Source organism: Cariama cristata, unplaced genomic scaffold, assembly GCF_000690535.1.
Source record: "Cariama cristata isolate BGI_N322 unplaced genomic scaffold, ASM69053v1 scaffold19115, whole genome shotgun sequence".
Taxonomy (NCBI): domain Eukaryota; kingdom Metazoa; phylum Chordata; class Aves; order Cariamiformes; family Cariamidae; genus Cariama; species Cariama cristata.
In genome coordinates, this window is record NW_009618443.1 from 35,420 (window position 1) to 51,322 (window position 15,903).

The 15,903-nt window shown below is 43.9% G+C and overlaps 1 protein-coding gene across 1 annotated transcript in view; it reads left to right on the forward strand.

Annotated features, from left to right (window-relative positions):
• CHD2 (chromodomain helicase DNA binding protein 2) overlaps window positions 1-15,903 on the forward strand; it is a 53,332-nt gene that overhangs the window by 19,543 nt on the left and 17,886 nt on the right. Inside the window, exons 5-18 of the mRNA XM_009700866.1 lie at window positions 4,792-4,853; window positions 6,140-6,262; window positions 6,590-6,739; window positions 7,556-7,689; window positions 8,334-8,559; window positions 9,292-9,392; window positions 10,061-10,105; window positions 10,265-10,440; window positions 11,120-11,244; window positions 11,873-12,089; window positions 12,735-12,824; window positions 13,730-13,920; window positions 14,925-15,113; window positions 15,629-15,791. Coding sequence (XP_009699168.1) covers window positions 4,792-4,853; window positions 6,140-6,262; window positions 6,590-6,739; window positions 7,556-7,689; window positions 8,334-8,559; window positions 9,292-9,392; window positions 10,061-10,105; window positions 10,265-10,440; window positions 11,120-11,244; window positions 11,873-12,089; window positions 12,735-12,824; window positions 13,730-13,920; window positions 14,925-15,113; window positions 15,629-15,791 — 1,992 coding nt within the window. The remainder of the gene's footprint in view (window positions 1-4,791; window positions 4,854-6,139; window positions 6,263-6,589; window positions 6,740-7,555; window positions 7,690-8,333; window positions 8,560-9,291; window positions 9,393-10,060; window positions 10,106-10,264; window positions 10,441-11,119; window positions 11,245-11,872; window positions 12,090-12,734; window positions 12,825-13,729; window positions 13,921-14,924; window positions 15,114-15,628; window positions 15,792-15,903) is intronic.

Below are 15,903 nucleotides of genomic sequence, written 5' to 3' on the forward strand. Positions count from 1 at the left end.
GATTGCTTTTTACCTTTACAGGGTTAATACTGTCACCAGTGACCTGCTCTTGTTGCTTGCTGCTTGGGACTTCCAGCACAGTGTCTAGGAGCTTTTAATTGCCTTCTTCCCTAACGCTTCTCTGCGGTATTAGCAAAGAGCATCACCCAAGCAGCGTGGCAGGCTCAAAGCGCAGAACAAGAACCAGCCATCACACCTCCAGCACACACGTGCTGCCCTGTGACTCGTCGTGGTTGGGGGAGATGGCACGTAGGTGGAGGTGGTTCAGTTTTTGGGGCGCCGTTCAATCGCTAGTCTGTCCTCTGAGAGCAGCAGTTTGGGTAGGGTAATTTCTGTTAGAAATAACTGACTTTTGGGAACTGCCCAGAGGCCATGGGACACGTCGTACTGCAGTCAGAGAGGGTGATAACTTGTAATCAATACCGAGGTGTGGGCTGAAAGATCAGGAAGTGAAAGTGCAGTTTTGCATAGGGGTATAGAGCTGCTCAGAGGACTAGAGCTGTCTCCAGGAATAAGAGCACACGTGAGTTTTTTAGTAAAAACAGTACTTGCCCGTGCGTTTTCTTTGCAGTTAATAAATCAGCTTCAGGTTTCAGCCAGGGGAAGTGAGACATGCAGAGCCAGGTGCCTTTCAGAGTATTCTGATGCAGTCGAGAAATAAATGTGCCCAAAACAGACACAATTTTTTTTACTATAGAAGGGATGGTTTGAGCTTGGAGTTAGTAATAAATGGCATGGTTCGTTTTTTCTGTGAGAGAGGGGCCACAAGTCATGTACCAGAGGTGTTCCCAAAATACAGTCGGTTTTATTATTGAAAAAATATTCTGCTCACTTACATTTTGATTAACACTTTGCCTCATGTCTTTGCTGAATGTTCAAATGCTGCGAGTATCTCTGGGAGCGAGAAGTTCTGCAGACATAAGAAAACTAACCTGGAGAGCTGAGATTCTCCAGCTTTTCTGGAGCACTAGAGCTTGGCCTTTGTTAAGCCTGAAATGAGCAAATCTTCACTTTGATTTTAGTCTGAAATATTTCTTGCCTCTGTTTAAGCAAGTCTTCATCTTTCCTAGTAGGCAGCACGAGCTCAAGAGGCTCACCTGGACCATGCCAATGGCTTTGAGTCTCCATTTCTCCTACCCTGGGCTAGCGGCGAGGACACTTGTGGACAATCTGTAGGACCAGAGCTTTGAAGCTGCTGCTGCATTTCTCTGCTTGGTGCTATGTATGCAGCATCATTATCTTTTGTACAGTGTTGCTTGATGGCAAAACACAGCATAATTAATCTAGTAAAAGTGTGTGCACTTTATGTGCTGGGAGAGAGAAAGAATAAATTACATGGGAGGAGTCAGTGAGGCATGGAGAGAGAAGGCTGATCCCTTCAGCTGGAGATGGGGGAAAGCAAATTGTAAGAGGCCAGTTCCTAGTCCAGTTGGAAGTAGTGGTGCAGGGGTAAGTTCAGCGTGTTTGTAGTGTTTGGTAGGGAAGGGAGGAACTAGGGAAGGCAAGTCATCTTTCCCCTTGACCACAGTGGCAGCACCCCAGAGGGGCAGCCTGAGCCCAGCAGAGTTTTTTGCTGGTACTTGGGCTCTGGGAGCGAGCAATGTGCCCCCAGCATCTCTTGCTGGGCTGACAAGAGCCCTGGTGTGGACTGGAGATAGATTTTGTCAGCTTGTGCTATTCAGGGAGGTGACATTACAAGCCCTGATGGGGACTGGAGATGGATTTTGTTAGCTTAGCTTGTGCTATTCAGGGAGGTGACATTACTAAAATTCAAGTTGCATGCGATTTCCCAGCCGGTTTGCTTCCTGATGATGGTGGGTGGCAGGCTGGAGTGCAGACGGGACCTCAGGTGCATGCCCTGGACCTGGCGCGCTCCCAGCTCTCTGGTTATCATCTGCACTTCCTTAACCAAGGAATTTAGCACCAGTCAGAGCCTGTGGGTTGATGTTGATAATGGGGTGTTACAAGCACAAGCCCTGTTTGTGCTACAGAGTCCAGGGCAGAGGTGCAAATCTCACCCTTGGGCTGATTTGAGCAAGTCAGCGTAGACTTTTGCAGATGGGTACTGAAGTGCGGGTTTAAGCAGAATTAAGAGGTTGCTAAAACATGCTTTTTTTTTTTTTAAAAAAAATTGTTTCTGTATAAAATGGTAGAAAGCAGCTTTCAGCTAGGGACTGGAGCCTGGCACCCCAAGGTCAGGATGCCAGGAGGAGTTGGTGAGAAGGAGACAGGGGTGGGTGGTAGACGAGGGAGCGGGGAGGAGAGGCTGAGTCATGGGGGACTGCGCTTGGGGGCTGCAGGCACGGCGCTTCCCGGCACTCGGGCAAGGAGGATGTGGGAGTGCAAGGCAGGCAGATGACTCAGGCTGGGGACTGGCTGTGTCCGAGGAGATAGAGCTGGGGTTGACATGGATCCAGAAGAGACAATGGTGTCTTTGAAAAATGTAACTGAAGGCAGCTGAATTGCAGCTACAAATTAAATTTTTTCAAGGCAGGAAGAGGTGATGAAAAGAGGAATCATTAAGAGATGAGCATCAACTTTATAGAAACAGCGACAGAGCAGGAGGAGAGTGGAGGCATTAGGAAAATGGACACTAGAAACTTGGAAAATGAGATTGTGGCAAAGAAGTGGAGTTAATTTCAAAGAGCCAAAGGTTGTATTTGGTTTTCTCCAAATCTGATCTCCTCTGACGCAGAGTGGAAGAAAAATCCACCTCTCTACTTGTGGTTTGCCAAAAGACAGCAAAAAGTAAACATGCGTTGAGGGACAGCTCTCAAAAAACATGCCAAAATTGGAATGGCAAAGCAGCATGCTTCAGGAAGTGGATAAGAGATTAAAAGAGAAAAAGAAAATTGAGGACTTTTAAACTTTGCTTGTTGAAACTGAAATCTGTGGAATGCTTGGCTTATGTTGCAAGGGTAGGTAGGGCTCTCCGTGGGGTTTGCCAGTCACTTGCTTCCTGGATACTTGGTAAATGAGACAGGGATTTCATGCAGGGCCGTGAAACAGGTGGATGAACATGTGTTGATAGTAAGATACGGTGCAAAAGGTATTACTTTGTCACATGTAAATCTGACACCAAACCACCGTGAAATTCAGCAAAGCTCTTGGTCTATCGTGACATTCAGTATTTCAGTATATTTTAATGGAAACACTGATGCAAGTGAGAGGGAAATTTCTGTTGGTGGAAGAGAAGTTGGAAAATGGAAATAAAGGGTGCAGAAAGAAAGCAGAGACGTGGGCCATGGCTCTCCAGAGCCTTGACTTTTTCATTTTGCAGCTCACACCATTTCACAAAATTCTTGTGGGAACAGCTCTTGGTGGTAAGCTTTGCTACCTGTATCCAGGAGGGTGGTAGGTGTACCAGGAGATGCAAACTGAGGTACCCGAAGTGATGGACAAGACATTATCTAGAGCTAAAGCTGAATATTGCAGCAAAAAACAGTATGAAGCAGAATATTTCCAGTAAGTGTGTAGAGCAAGCAGTCTTGGAGGCTAGTTCTATCATTTTAATACTCGTTTAGAAATCTCACATTGGTTTCTTAAGTTTTCTCCCTGCTGATTTGTGTTTTCTGGGGCAAGTGTATAAGGTTAAGTCATCTGTTGGTTGAGGGGTGTTCTTTGAATGGTAATCTGTTTTTTATGGTTGACTAGTTTTTATGAAAATGGCATTGTGTACAACCAGACTAAAGAATTTATTTTATTTTTTTTTTAGCTATCTTAGTCTGTAGGAGTTAATGACACCCACATTTAAAATAGTACAGCAAGTAGTTAGAATATCTCTAGATATATTTAGCCAGAGACTTCACCGGCAGAGACTGGAGGATTAGGAGGAAGGAAAGCAGCAGGACATAGCTCTGACCCAGTCAGGTCCTCAGTGACTTTTGCTGTTGGAGGAAAAAACCAACATGAAAGCAAGGACACTCTTGTGATGAGAATATTGTCTTTTTATAAGAATTTCCTTCCTTATAGGACGTTTCTCTAATGAAGGCAGAGATCATAACGCATTTGTATGGCTGCAAAAATTTCTGCAGTCACAGAAACTAAGCCTGAATGCCCCCAAATATGACAGGATAAAAAAAAATGCTGAAATGGCAAGTATGGACGTTCACGAAGTACATTCAGCCACTGCACTTTCAGTTAAAAGCCTTGTAAAATAGCTGAACCTTAGCACTGTCGCAGGCCCTGAAAGTGCTGTCCAGAAAGCACAAAGTCACACTGCTGCCTGATCCTTGAGCATCAGGCAGGAGCGATGCTCACCTTGCGCTGTAGGCAGAGGTAACAGCAGCTGAACCACCCTCTTTTTGTCTCTCTGGGCTATGTTTTGCCTCCAGTGCCGGGCAGTGCAAGGTTTGGTGGATTAAATTCACCCCTGTGGTTTTGTAATCCATGGGGTATTGCACACACTGCAGGTCTGCCTGGCCACTGCCACTGCTGAGATGGCATCTGCCAGGTATTGGAGGTTGATGCTGAGGGGTAGGTGGGTCACAGCCTTGTGCATCTCGAGCTCAGGGACCCCAAGACAGATGTAGTAGAGCTCTCCAGCCTTTTTGCAGAGAGTTCTGCACAGCGGCATTAACCCTGTAGCTGAGGCGGTGCAGAGGGAAGGGTACCGGGGAACTGGCTGCTCTTTTGCAGCCCCGTCGCACCAAAGCATCCTTCCAGCGCTGCAGTGAAAGAGCCGTCGGGCTGTGGCCGAGCTCAGACCGTGTGCATGCGTTTCAGTTGCATCCTTGAGGAGACAGTCCAGGGTGAAGCCTACAACCTGATTTTCTTTCTTTTCAATTAAAGGCAAGTAGCGAATCTGAAAATGAGAGCCCAAAAAGAAGAGGCCAGAAGCAAATGAAAAAACCGTAAGTTTCTAGGGAAAGGGTTTTGAATGGTGATACTTTATTTTGTTTTATTTTTTCAGAATAGTAGTATTTGATTGTTTGATAGGCATTGTCAACATGAAGAGCTTTTAAAATAAATTATTTAATATTTCCTGTAATAATATTTTGGATGACTGAAATTGAAGGATGAATACAGGTCTGAACAAGTCAGGTTTACTTTCTGTTGTCAGTCTTTTGCTTCTTCATCAGGTTACTTGTTCTCCTTCAGAGATACTTAAAATAGTTTAATCCCTTCTTCTCCTACCTTTTTCATTAACGGAGAATAGAATGTCGAATTATTATCGTCTTTTATCTTTTATAATCCTCTGCTAAAACAAAAGAACTTCCATAAAGAATATTTTGGATATCTGGTCACCGTAACTGAGTTCACTTGCAGTCATAATTTACTGCCTTTTTCCATCTAATAAGTACCTTTTAGTTTTTCCAAACACTAAAGTGAACTGAAGGGAACTACAGGCTGCCTGCTGGAGAAAAGTTAAATACACCCACATGAATCCTGCTCCCTTTCTCATGTTTCTTGTCTTAATTTTTCATTTAGTTGTACACATCAATGCAGGAGGGAAGGTAATAAAGCGCAGGGAGGACTGTGGTAGTATGGACCTCTCCTGGGCAAGGGGAATAATCCCTGTGGACTCTCCACGTCCCCTTGGAGAGAGGAGGGGCTCCTTTAAAGGGCATTTTGGAGCTGCAGCTTTACTCAGAATTGCACACAGAGAACATGCTTCCTTCCACTAATGGTACGGTGTGATTTGGCGTCATGCTTGGAAACTTTAATTGCCTGAACTTAGATGGCAGGAGACTTCTTGCTCCATTTTCCAGGCTACAAGAAGATAATGTAACTGCGTGTTGTGGCTCGTACTCCCTAAGTGAAAGTGAGCACTCCTCTTAAGATTTTTCCAGCTCATTTCAGAAACACAGAAAAGAAAAATAAATAAATTGAAGCACTTGCCCACCCAGTTGTAAGAAGTGCAGCTCTGCCACAAGCACTGTTGTAGTATGTGTTAAGAGCCACTCTCACTCTAGATATACTGCCACTACGTGAACTGAAACGTAGGTGACTGAAGCCTCTTCCTAAAAGCAGAGAATCACTCCATGCATTACACTGAACAACTGAGAGTGCAATTTTGAACTTTTTCTCATAATTATGACCTGCTAGTATTAATCTAGATGCTGGCTTGGATGTCTGCTTAGTCAAGTATTTGTGTTGAAATATGATTGCCCTTCATGACGTACATTTCTGACCGTAGAAATAAATGGAAAAGAGAGGTCTCTGGTGAAGAAGAGGATGAAGATGGAGGGGAGCAAGGCACCAGTGGAGAGAGTGAGCCTGAACCGAAGAAAGTTAAATCAAGAAGACCTGCCCAAAGGAGGTAAGGAGTGGTTGGTTCAGTCTATCTCTTTTTCTGCATATGTCTTTTCTGCCTGTGCTGGGTGGAGAGGTAATCTCTATTTGTTGCTAAAGAATGGGTTTATTTTCTGCAATATTGCCCTTGTTTATGACGTAGTAAACCTAGGACCTAGTTACTCTCTCATCTACCCATTTCATGCTTCAGTGAGTGATGCAGTGGTTTCCATAGTAGTTAGAGCGGACTAAATCCCTAGGAGTCTTAACATTTGAGATTTGTCCTTTCTTAAAGACTTACTAAAATGGTTGTTTACGTAAAATGTGCTGTATTATGGCTTTATTCTTATTTTAGAACAATCGCCAAAACCAGTGTTAAAAAACCTCACAAACCCCAGCGTGGGAAGAAGAAAAAGAAACCAGACTCATCTGAAGATGACGACGACGATGAAGATGATGAGACCCCCAAGAGACAAACTCGACGAAGAGCAGCCAAAAATGTCAGGTATCAAGAAGTTTGGGGTTGCTTGGTGATGAGAGCTGGCTGGCTGGGGAAGAGGAGGCACCCCAAATTCCCTGCCCTAGGCACTGACTCTGTAAAGGTGGGAATCCTTTATCGTCTGTAAAGGAAGGAGTATTGTGAGGAGATTTGCATAAAGTTTCTAAAGCTCTCTTGGATGAGATTAAGAATTACAAATCATAGATTAAAATGAGTAAAATGAACTGTGCAACTGGACTAATTGTGTGAGAGTGGCTGGTAGGTAATGCCTTGGGACAGAGCGTTGAGACACAGTGGAGGTAAAGCATTATCCATTCCCCAATATACCTTTTCACCTTTTGGCAGTCCTAATAAGGGACTTGCAAAGAACCATCTGAAGAATATTTTTTTGGTGGTTAAACGTTCATCAAAACTGAGAAGTGTAGTTCCTAGGGCAGTGTAGTCACCCATGCAGCCTTTCGATGCTCTGCAACCTCCGTTGTTAAACATAAAATAATCTTTCGCCGGATAGAGGAGACTTCTTCTGTTGATGGTCTTGCATCTGCTGCAGGGATTGTTCCACCTCCTCATGAAGCATCTGGTGTTGACCATGGTCAGAAAAAGTATGTGGACAAAATAGAGTATTAATCTGATAAAGTGTAGCTATCTGAATGTCTCAGGGAAAACTGCTGAGTGGCTAACTTAAGAAATGCATGTGCTGAACATGCACTGAACCCCAGGATAAATGCTGGAGAAGGCTTGCTCCAGTCCATGCCATTCTGTGTGTTTCTGGCTGGGAAGAATCAAGGGCTTTTTTATCAGTTTGTTTTTGATCTTGTTCAGTTACAAAGAAGATGATGATTTTGAGACGGATTCTGATGACCTAATAGAGATGACTGGGGAAGGAGCTGATGAACAACAAGACAACAGTGAAACTATTGAGAAAGTCTTGGACATCAGACTTGGAAAGAAAGGAGGTGTGTAATTCTGGAAAAAGCCTTTATTTCTGATGTCAATCGTGTGCACTCATGAGCTGGTGCAATGCTTTTGCAACTTCAAAGTGGGGCCAAGGGTTGTTTCAGTGCTCTTCACCCTTTCCTCTATGCCTCTTATTTATGTCTTAGCAACTTTTGTAAAATCTACTATTGAAAAACCTAAAATGTCAAGTTTATGTGCTTGGCAGCTTTCATTTAGTGTGCACGCATTTTAAAGATGCAGTCATTGTTCTGCAATTCTTGCTTTTCTTTTCTTTGAAATATAAAATAGATCTTCCAGTAGAGTCAGTTTTCATAGCTCCATTGACAAAGCCATAATGAAAATAAAGCCGATGTTTTGTTCTCGTAGCCTTACAAAAGTGTTTTTGTAAAACTGAATGGTTGTGAACATTTTCAAGAGACCTTTCAATTATACTTAAAGAAAAAGCATTTATGATAGAGAGATTTAAAGAGATTCTGTTGTATGGAACACTTTTGTGTGCCTGTCTTATAAGGTTGCAGAATCTGTAGGATATTCTTTGTGCTTCCACAAAAGATATGTTGGAAAAATAACTTTCTGCTCTAATGCAGTTCGTGTCGAGTGCTTGATAACAAAAGCACTGACCGCAGCCTGATTTCTTTTGCAGCCACTGGTGCTTCCACCACAGTGTATGCAACTGAAGCCAATGGCAACCCAAGTGCTGACTTTGATCCTGAGAAGGATGAGGGAGAAGTTCAGTACCTGATCAAATGGAAAGGCTGGTCATACATCCATAGCACGTGGGAGAGTGAAGAGTCTCTGCAGCAGCAGAAAGTGAAGGGCCTGAAAAAGCTAGAAAACTTCAAGAAAAAAGAGGAGGAGATCAAGCAATGGTACGCTTTACTTCAAGCAGTGATTTGGCCTTGGGCAAATCTTTTTTAGCCAGAGGTTTGCAGAGTCATGACTGAAAACATTTGATTTCTTCTTGCAAAGCATGTTTCATCTAAAGCAATTATTCTTGGTGCACAACACTCATATCTCTGCCTACTGATGAACATTCCCCCGCGTAGAGATGATGTCTGTGGCCGCGGTGTTGAACGAGAGAGGCAAGAAATCCACAATATTGCCACTTCCCAGACTTAGGAATTGGAGTAGCTGACAACAAATAAGTGATGCACAGATCTACCTGGCCCAGGAGGTGACATGAGGACTTGCAGCCTTATTAACCCTTGTTAATTATGGTCTTGTTTGTATGCAAGTTTTTGCATCAGTTTATGTCTGACCTCCCCAGGAACTATAAGGGGAGCTGCGGTGTGTTTCCAAAGTGATAAAGCTGGAGTAGCAGCTTCCACCTCTGTTTGATTCTGGTTTTGAGATTGATTCTTGAGAGGAATAAGGCATCATTTAACAGGGAGACAGTATGAACATCTGACATTTGTGTCTCAGTAATGATTTCTAATTACAGGAAGCTTTAAGAAATGTGTCATATAAGTAGTAGTCTGCTTCAGTGACTTGTCTGAATGACAGAACCATATAGGAAAGTAGAATTTCTATACGTGGCCTCTGTGAGCATTATGACAGAAGCATTATACTGGCTTTTTGTTTTGGATTTTTTTTGCATCTAGGTTGGGCAAGGTATCACCTGAAGATGTAGAATATTTCAACTGCCAACAGGAGCTAGCTTCAGAGCTGAACAAACAGTATCAAATAGTGGAGAGAGTAATTGGTAAGTGAACCAAACTTTTTTGTAAAGGGGTGAAGTAAGACATGGGAACTTTAACCTGTAGCGACAGCAGAATGAGTTTATGGCTCTCTCTTCTTCCTTGTCCTCCAGTATCTCTGGAGAAAAAAAACTACTGTAAAGTGTATTTCAATGTGTGAAATTCAGAGGTTTGAACAGTAGAAATCCAAGTTTACAGGTTTGTAAGCAATACAAATCAGTCTCCTTGCCTGGAGTGTGGGAGGATACACTGGTTTCCCAGGGGATGTTGAAGTTGCTGCTGCTGAAATTCTTTGACTTCAGCCCTTTGGATGGAAGGTGTTTGTATCCAAAGCAGCAGTACAGGCCTGGCTTTTGTGAGGAACACTTTTCACGACATGGTTGTGAGGATGTGGTTAGGCTGCAAGGCATCTCAGAGGTTAGATTTTCATGACTACTTATTAAAAATAAAACCAGACCTTACTAAGCACTTCAGTAATATCACAGTCATGTCAGTCAGAGGTGCCAGCATCCACTTGCTTTGGTAATTGACTTGGGGAGAGCTGTCGAACCTATTTCCATACATTTTCTATAAAAACGCCTGGGATGTGTGGCAGTGACAGCCTGCCTGCCCTGCTCCCTCTGCTGGCTGCCAGCACTCCAAACCCTTCCTTCCCTTCTGTCTCCAAACACAGCTGTGAAGACCAGCAAGTCTGCAACAGGACATTCAGATTTCCCAGGTAAAGGAGCATTTTTTTTAATCCCTCTTAAGTTTTTCCTGCTAGCTGAGACCTGTCTTGTGGTTGTATGGGTGGTTCAGACTGCCCCATGAACGATGCTTGTGGTTCAGCCACAGAACCACAGTTGCTGAGGTTTGGGCTTTTTTGCATATTTTGCAGCAAACAGTCGCAAAACATCCTCAAATGACCCCGAATACCTGTGTAAGTGGATGGGGCTGCCCTATGCCGAATGCAGCTGGGAAGATGAGGCTCTGATAAGCAAGAAATTTCAGCACTGCATTGACAGCTTCAACAATCGTAACAACTCCAAAACGATTCCTACCCGGGACTGCAAGGTTTGCTTGCTTCTCTTCTCTCCTGTTGCTGGGTTTCTCCAGGCTGTGTGATGGCGCAAGCAGTGAGAATGTGAAGTTTTGTCAGGATAAATGTCAGAGAACATATTCCCATCCTTCCACCAGTGTTTGAATGGTTGTTTGCTGTTCTTGTATTGTACTTTAGGCAGAGATGTGAACCCCTTTTAGTTTCATTTACTCAGTGCTCAGTGAGAATGTTATGTGCCCGTGGGGAGTGGGAGGCTAAATTAATCCTTGCAAAGTGCTTCTTCCTCAGAAGGAGCTGGAGCAGAAATGCAAAGTTTTAATATCGGTTGGATAAAAAAACAGCACACCTGGGAAAAGAGGAAACCTGGAAGATGCTGATACAGTGCAAGAGAGGGACTGAAATAATGGGAGAAAAAATAAAAGAGGACAGAAAAGAAAGTGGAGCTTGTTCCATCTAGTGTGCATTATGTACAGCTTACTGCACTCTTGGGGGGACTCACAGCCCCGGTCATCAGAACCAGAGGACAGCAGGCAAAACATAACACTGCAGAGTGGTTATCTGAAATGCAGACGTAAGCATTGGCTAGGAAAATATGGTCAGACTTTAACTGATGAAGAGATATACCTTCTTTGCTGAATTTTCAGCCTTACTTTTTCTTTTTCTTCAGTGGACTTATGGCAGCATCTTTTTCAGGTATTGAAGCAGAGACCGAGGTTTGTTGCCTTGAAGAAACAGCCTTCTTACATTGGCGGTGAGAACCTGGAGCTGCGAGATTACCAGCTGGAGGGCCTCAACTGGCTCGCTCACTCGTGGTGCAAGTGCGTACAGATATGCTATGTGACGTTCATTTTGTGTCTCTTGTTTTTTGTCCTAGTAGGATCTGGCCCTCTTGTTTTCAAGTGAGGTCTTTACTTGGCCTCCTCCTGCAACTTGAAGGATTTCAAACACGCCCAGCTGCATTGCAGACACCACAAGCAGGAACTATCTAAAGCATGAACTAAGAAGCCTTGTGCGAAAACAAAAAGCATTTTCCCTGTCTGGGCCTGTTCACATGCTGGACTTGGCTGTTGTGTGAGCCTACCACATATCAGCCCTAATTTTCCATTGCCTTAACTGAAAAAAAGATTTTGGGCTCAGCATGCTTACATACTTGCTGAAGCCTTTGAGAAATGTCCTTCTAAAATTAGGCCACTGACTCCTCTCTCCCTTTACCTTGTCCTTGCTTGCCAGTTTAGAGTGATCATAGTCTGTTCCTTTTTGCGAGTTACTGTGCCACATGCAGCCTGGATGTCCCTGGGATCCACTTGGAAGTGTTCAGATAAATGTTTTTGCACTGCCCCCTTTCTCTCCTTGTCGTGGACTGCTATTCATCCTGGTGCACAGTAAATTGGTAGCGGTGCAAACACACGCTCAGACAGCATTTATGTTTGTTCTCTTCTTTCTCAGGAGCAACAGTGTGATCCTGGCTGATGAAATGGGACTAGGCAAGACGATTCAGACGATATCATTCCTGTCATACCTCTTCCATCAGCACCAGCTGTATGGCCCTTTCCTGGTGGTTGTACCCTTGTCCACTCTCACCTCATGGCAGAGAGAGTTTGAAGTGTGGGCACCTGAGATAAATGTGGTGGTTTACATTGGAGACCTCATGAGCAGGAACATGGTATGTAATCAGAAAGCAAAAGATACGGGGTTAGGTAGAAACACTGGGTGCGAAGCAGCAGCTTCTGTGTAACGTGCATGACACACATTCTGCTGGAGAGGCTGATGGATCATACTGGGAGTACTGCAGGCAGCTAGAGCTGGTGTAGCTGAACACTTGGGTATAATTCACCGCTGCAGGGATTTTTCTACCTTATTTGCCTCCTTAGAGTGAGCACAGGAGTACTGGCTTCTCTCAGAGAGTCTGGAAACCACTACTGTGCTGTCTGAAACATGCTGCAGTAAGCAGTATAGCAGTGTAAAAGTGCTTGCCTCCTATGTTCTGAATTATTCAGATGATGAAGCACACAAATGTTGTGAGTCTAGTGGTGTCAATAGTGAGATGATGCATTCACTTGGCAGATGAGGGTAATGTCACAACAGCAAGTTGTTTGACCGTATTTTGTTACCTGCTCAGGAGTAGTTGAACCATGTGCGCACTAAAACAAGCTGCTCCTTTGGCACCCTGAGCTCATATCAAATGACACCTTGAAAAACAGGGGTTTGGACTTGGTTGGAGGCTCTGGCTATAGCTACAAAAATAACGATTGTTAACTCTTTCCTTTTGATAACATAGGTTGATGTTAACATTTGTCTTCTCTCACAGATACGTGAATATGAGTGGATCCACTCTCAGTCTAAAAGGTTGAAATTCAATGCACTTATCACAACATACGAGATCCTCCTCAAGGATAAAGTGAGTAATGGTCCAAGAATATTTTTATTTAGACTTTCTGTCACTTGCAAAGGGGGAAGCCAGCCCCCAGATAGTGGGTTTCACCTGTTTCCTCTGTGATGATGGAGAACATATAGCTAGTATTTGCTTTTGCTTGCCAGTGATGCAGAGGGAGTGTGGGACACCATTATAGTGTCTTCACTCTTGTACTACACAGTTGTGTTATTCTTTTTACTTGTAAGACACCAGGCAGGGCAGTAGCTGGATTTTTCCTGCTTTAGTTTAGTTAAGAGGACAAAACATTACACTGAACCACTGGCCACAGTGTTAATATCTGGATTTTTACACTTAGGAGAAATGCGTCTGCTAGGAAAACTCATCAGCCTTGTCACTGCATCACTGAGTCCTAGCAGAAAACAAAAAGCTTAATAATAATGCAAAAAAAAAAAAATATTGAAACTCTCAGGTTACCTTAACTTTATAACTTGTTCATCTGCTCTTCTGCTGCTACTCCAGTGGGGATAGTGCTACAGCAGGGCCCCAGGGGCATGAAGAAAGGGAGGAGTAAGGGACTTGGGAAGGACTGTGCTTTCTGGGTAAAGCAAAGGTGGATTAAAATAGGTATACATGCTGAAAGACTATTCAAATACGGCAGGAGCGCTATACAGCATGGCTAATTTCCACCTTTCTGGCGAGGCAAAACTAGTGTAGGTATCTTGGTCCCCAGATTTTGTTAACAAGAAACTTGTGAGCCCAGCTCCTTTGGTGGTGGTTCCAGCACCAGGGCTGGGGCAGGGCATCCTGGAAAGCACACACTGCAGTGCTTTCTGGCCATGGAGAGAGAGGCATGTGCAAGGTGGTGGGGCTTGTCTGACCCAGCATCTCCTTGGGGCCTGTTTTTTTTTTTTTTCCTTCTTCTCCTCTAGGCTGTTTTGGGAAGTATTAACTGGGCCTTTCTAGGCGTGGATGAAGCCCATCGGTTGAAAAATGATGACTCTCTGCTGTACAAAACGTTGATTGATTTCAAGTCCAACCACAGGCTGCTGATCACCGGCACCCCACTTCAAAATTCACTCAAAGAGCTCTGGTCCCTGCTGCATTTCATCATGCCAGAGAAGTAAGTCTCATTTTGGTCCTTCAAAAAATACCTCTGTGTCCATTCTTGTCTGTTAGATAGGCTCAAGGGAGTGCAGAATGGCAGAAACCCCTGAATTAAACTCAGTGAAGTTAGTGCAATGAAAGGGGAACAAACATTGGTGGGGAAAATCAGAGGTTAAATGACTAACACAAGGAGTATTTCTGGCAGCAAACTGAATGGAGAAACCTAATACATGCCTTTCAAATCTGTCTGCTGTCTTAGAGCCATCTCTATAAAGCTAGACTTCTTTTAAGCAATCATCTCAACCATTTCTGAGGTTTCCAGTACCCTGTGGTTCAGCCACCCTCTCCAGCCATTTTATGGCAGTCTCTGGGAGTATTCCTCAAGGACAGTGCTGTCTAGCTGATTGTTCGTGTGTCCACATTATAGCAAGTGTTTTCTTTAAAACAAAATGAGCTATGTGTATTGCTAAGGCTAAGATAAGCATGCCCCCAAACTCACTAAAATTATGTTTGACTGCAAAAAGAGCTGTTCCCCAAATTCTTTTTGTTGGATCACAGAAAGAGTGAAGGAAAGGTTTGAGGTCTCCCAAGTGGAGAAGAGGAGCAGATCTCCACATTTCAAAGGAGGAGCTGGAGGAAGCAGCAATCCAAAAGAGCCTTCAGAGCAGTGTTCTGCTGTCAAAGCAAAACTCTGGGGAAGTTCAGAAACTGCTGCCAGGTAAACATGAGCAGGAGCCAGCAGAGCATAATACTGGAAAACTTGGGATTTTGGGTCCTAGGAATCAGTGTGGAGCTCAAAGATAAGATGTTAGGAAGGCACCTAAGCCCAGAGAGCTTCTAGCTTTGCCACCAATCTGTTTAGTTAACCAGAGCAGTAAACTTTTTATCCTCCACTGTATCTCCATTAAATTGATGATCTTCTGTCTTGTTGTGCAGCAGGAGCATATCCGATAGATGCTGTTTGGTGCAATAAGACAAGAGGTATTCTGACCCCGCTCTGCTCCTTGCCTCTGTTGCTAGGTTTGAGTTCTGGGAGGATTTTGAAGAGGATCATGGGAAAGGTAGAGAGAATGGCTACCAGAGCCTTCACAAAGTCCTGGAGCCGTTTCTCCTACGCAGAGTGAAGAAGGATGTGGAGAAATCTTTACCAGCCAAAGTGGAGCAGATCCTCCGGGTGGAAATGTCTGCTTTGCAGAAACAGTATTACAAGTGAGTCATTTATTAAGTTACTTGGAGAGCCAGTAGAAATGAGCACATCTTTCTATGTGCCTTGGGAATGTGTTTCAGTATACCATGTCCTTCAAAATGCAACATGACAGCCATCACCTGTAGTACCAGGTGGTTCCCAGTAGGAATTTGAGATAGGGTGATTGGTATCTTTCCTTATAAAAAAGCATCTCCAGACCACTGAAGATGCTTTTGTAGAGTGATACAATTCAGCTGGCCAGCTTTGCAGGACAGAGGCTATGCCTTTCCTGGGGGAGTAAAGCTCCCAACAAAACTGTGGTGCTGTTTAATATTAAACTGTATAATATCAAGAGGAAAGTAAGGTCAGAATTTCTAGTGAGGAAACAGCAGTATCCTGTAGAAGTGAAGAGGGATGGAGGGAGGGAAGTAGACTGATGCCTGATCAAGACGTTCCTGAAGGTTTTGTTCCTCCAAGACTCCAGTATGCCCACTCTGCACTGTGAAATGATCCAGATTTTTCATTTTCCTGCCTGCAGGTGGATTTTGACAAGGAACTACAAAGCTCTTTCAAAGGGAACGAGGGGGAGCACATCTGGTTTCCTGAACATTGTGATGGAGTTGAAAAAGTGCTGCAACCACTGCTACCTTATCAAACCTCCTGAGGAAAATGAGAGAGAGAATGGCTTTGAGACGCTGCAGGTCGGTAGTGTCTTTGGTTACCATTATTTTTCTTAACATTCCTCTTTCTCATGTCCTCCCACCAAGATAAGAGCTGGTGAAGCTTTAGCTTCTGCTGCTTCTCCATTAGAAA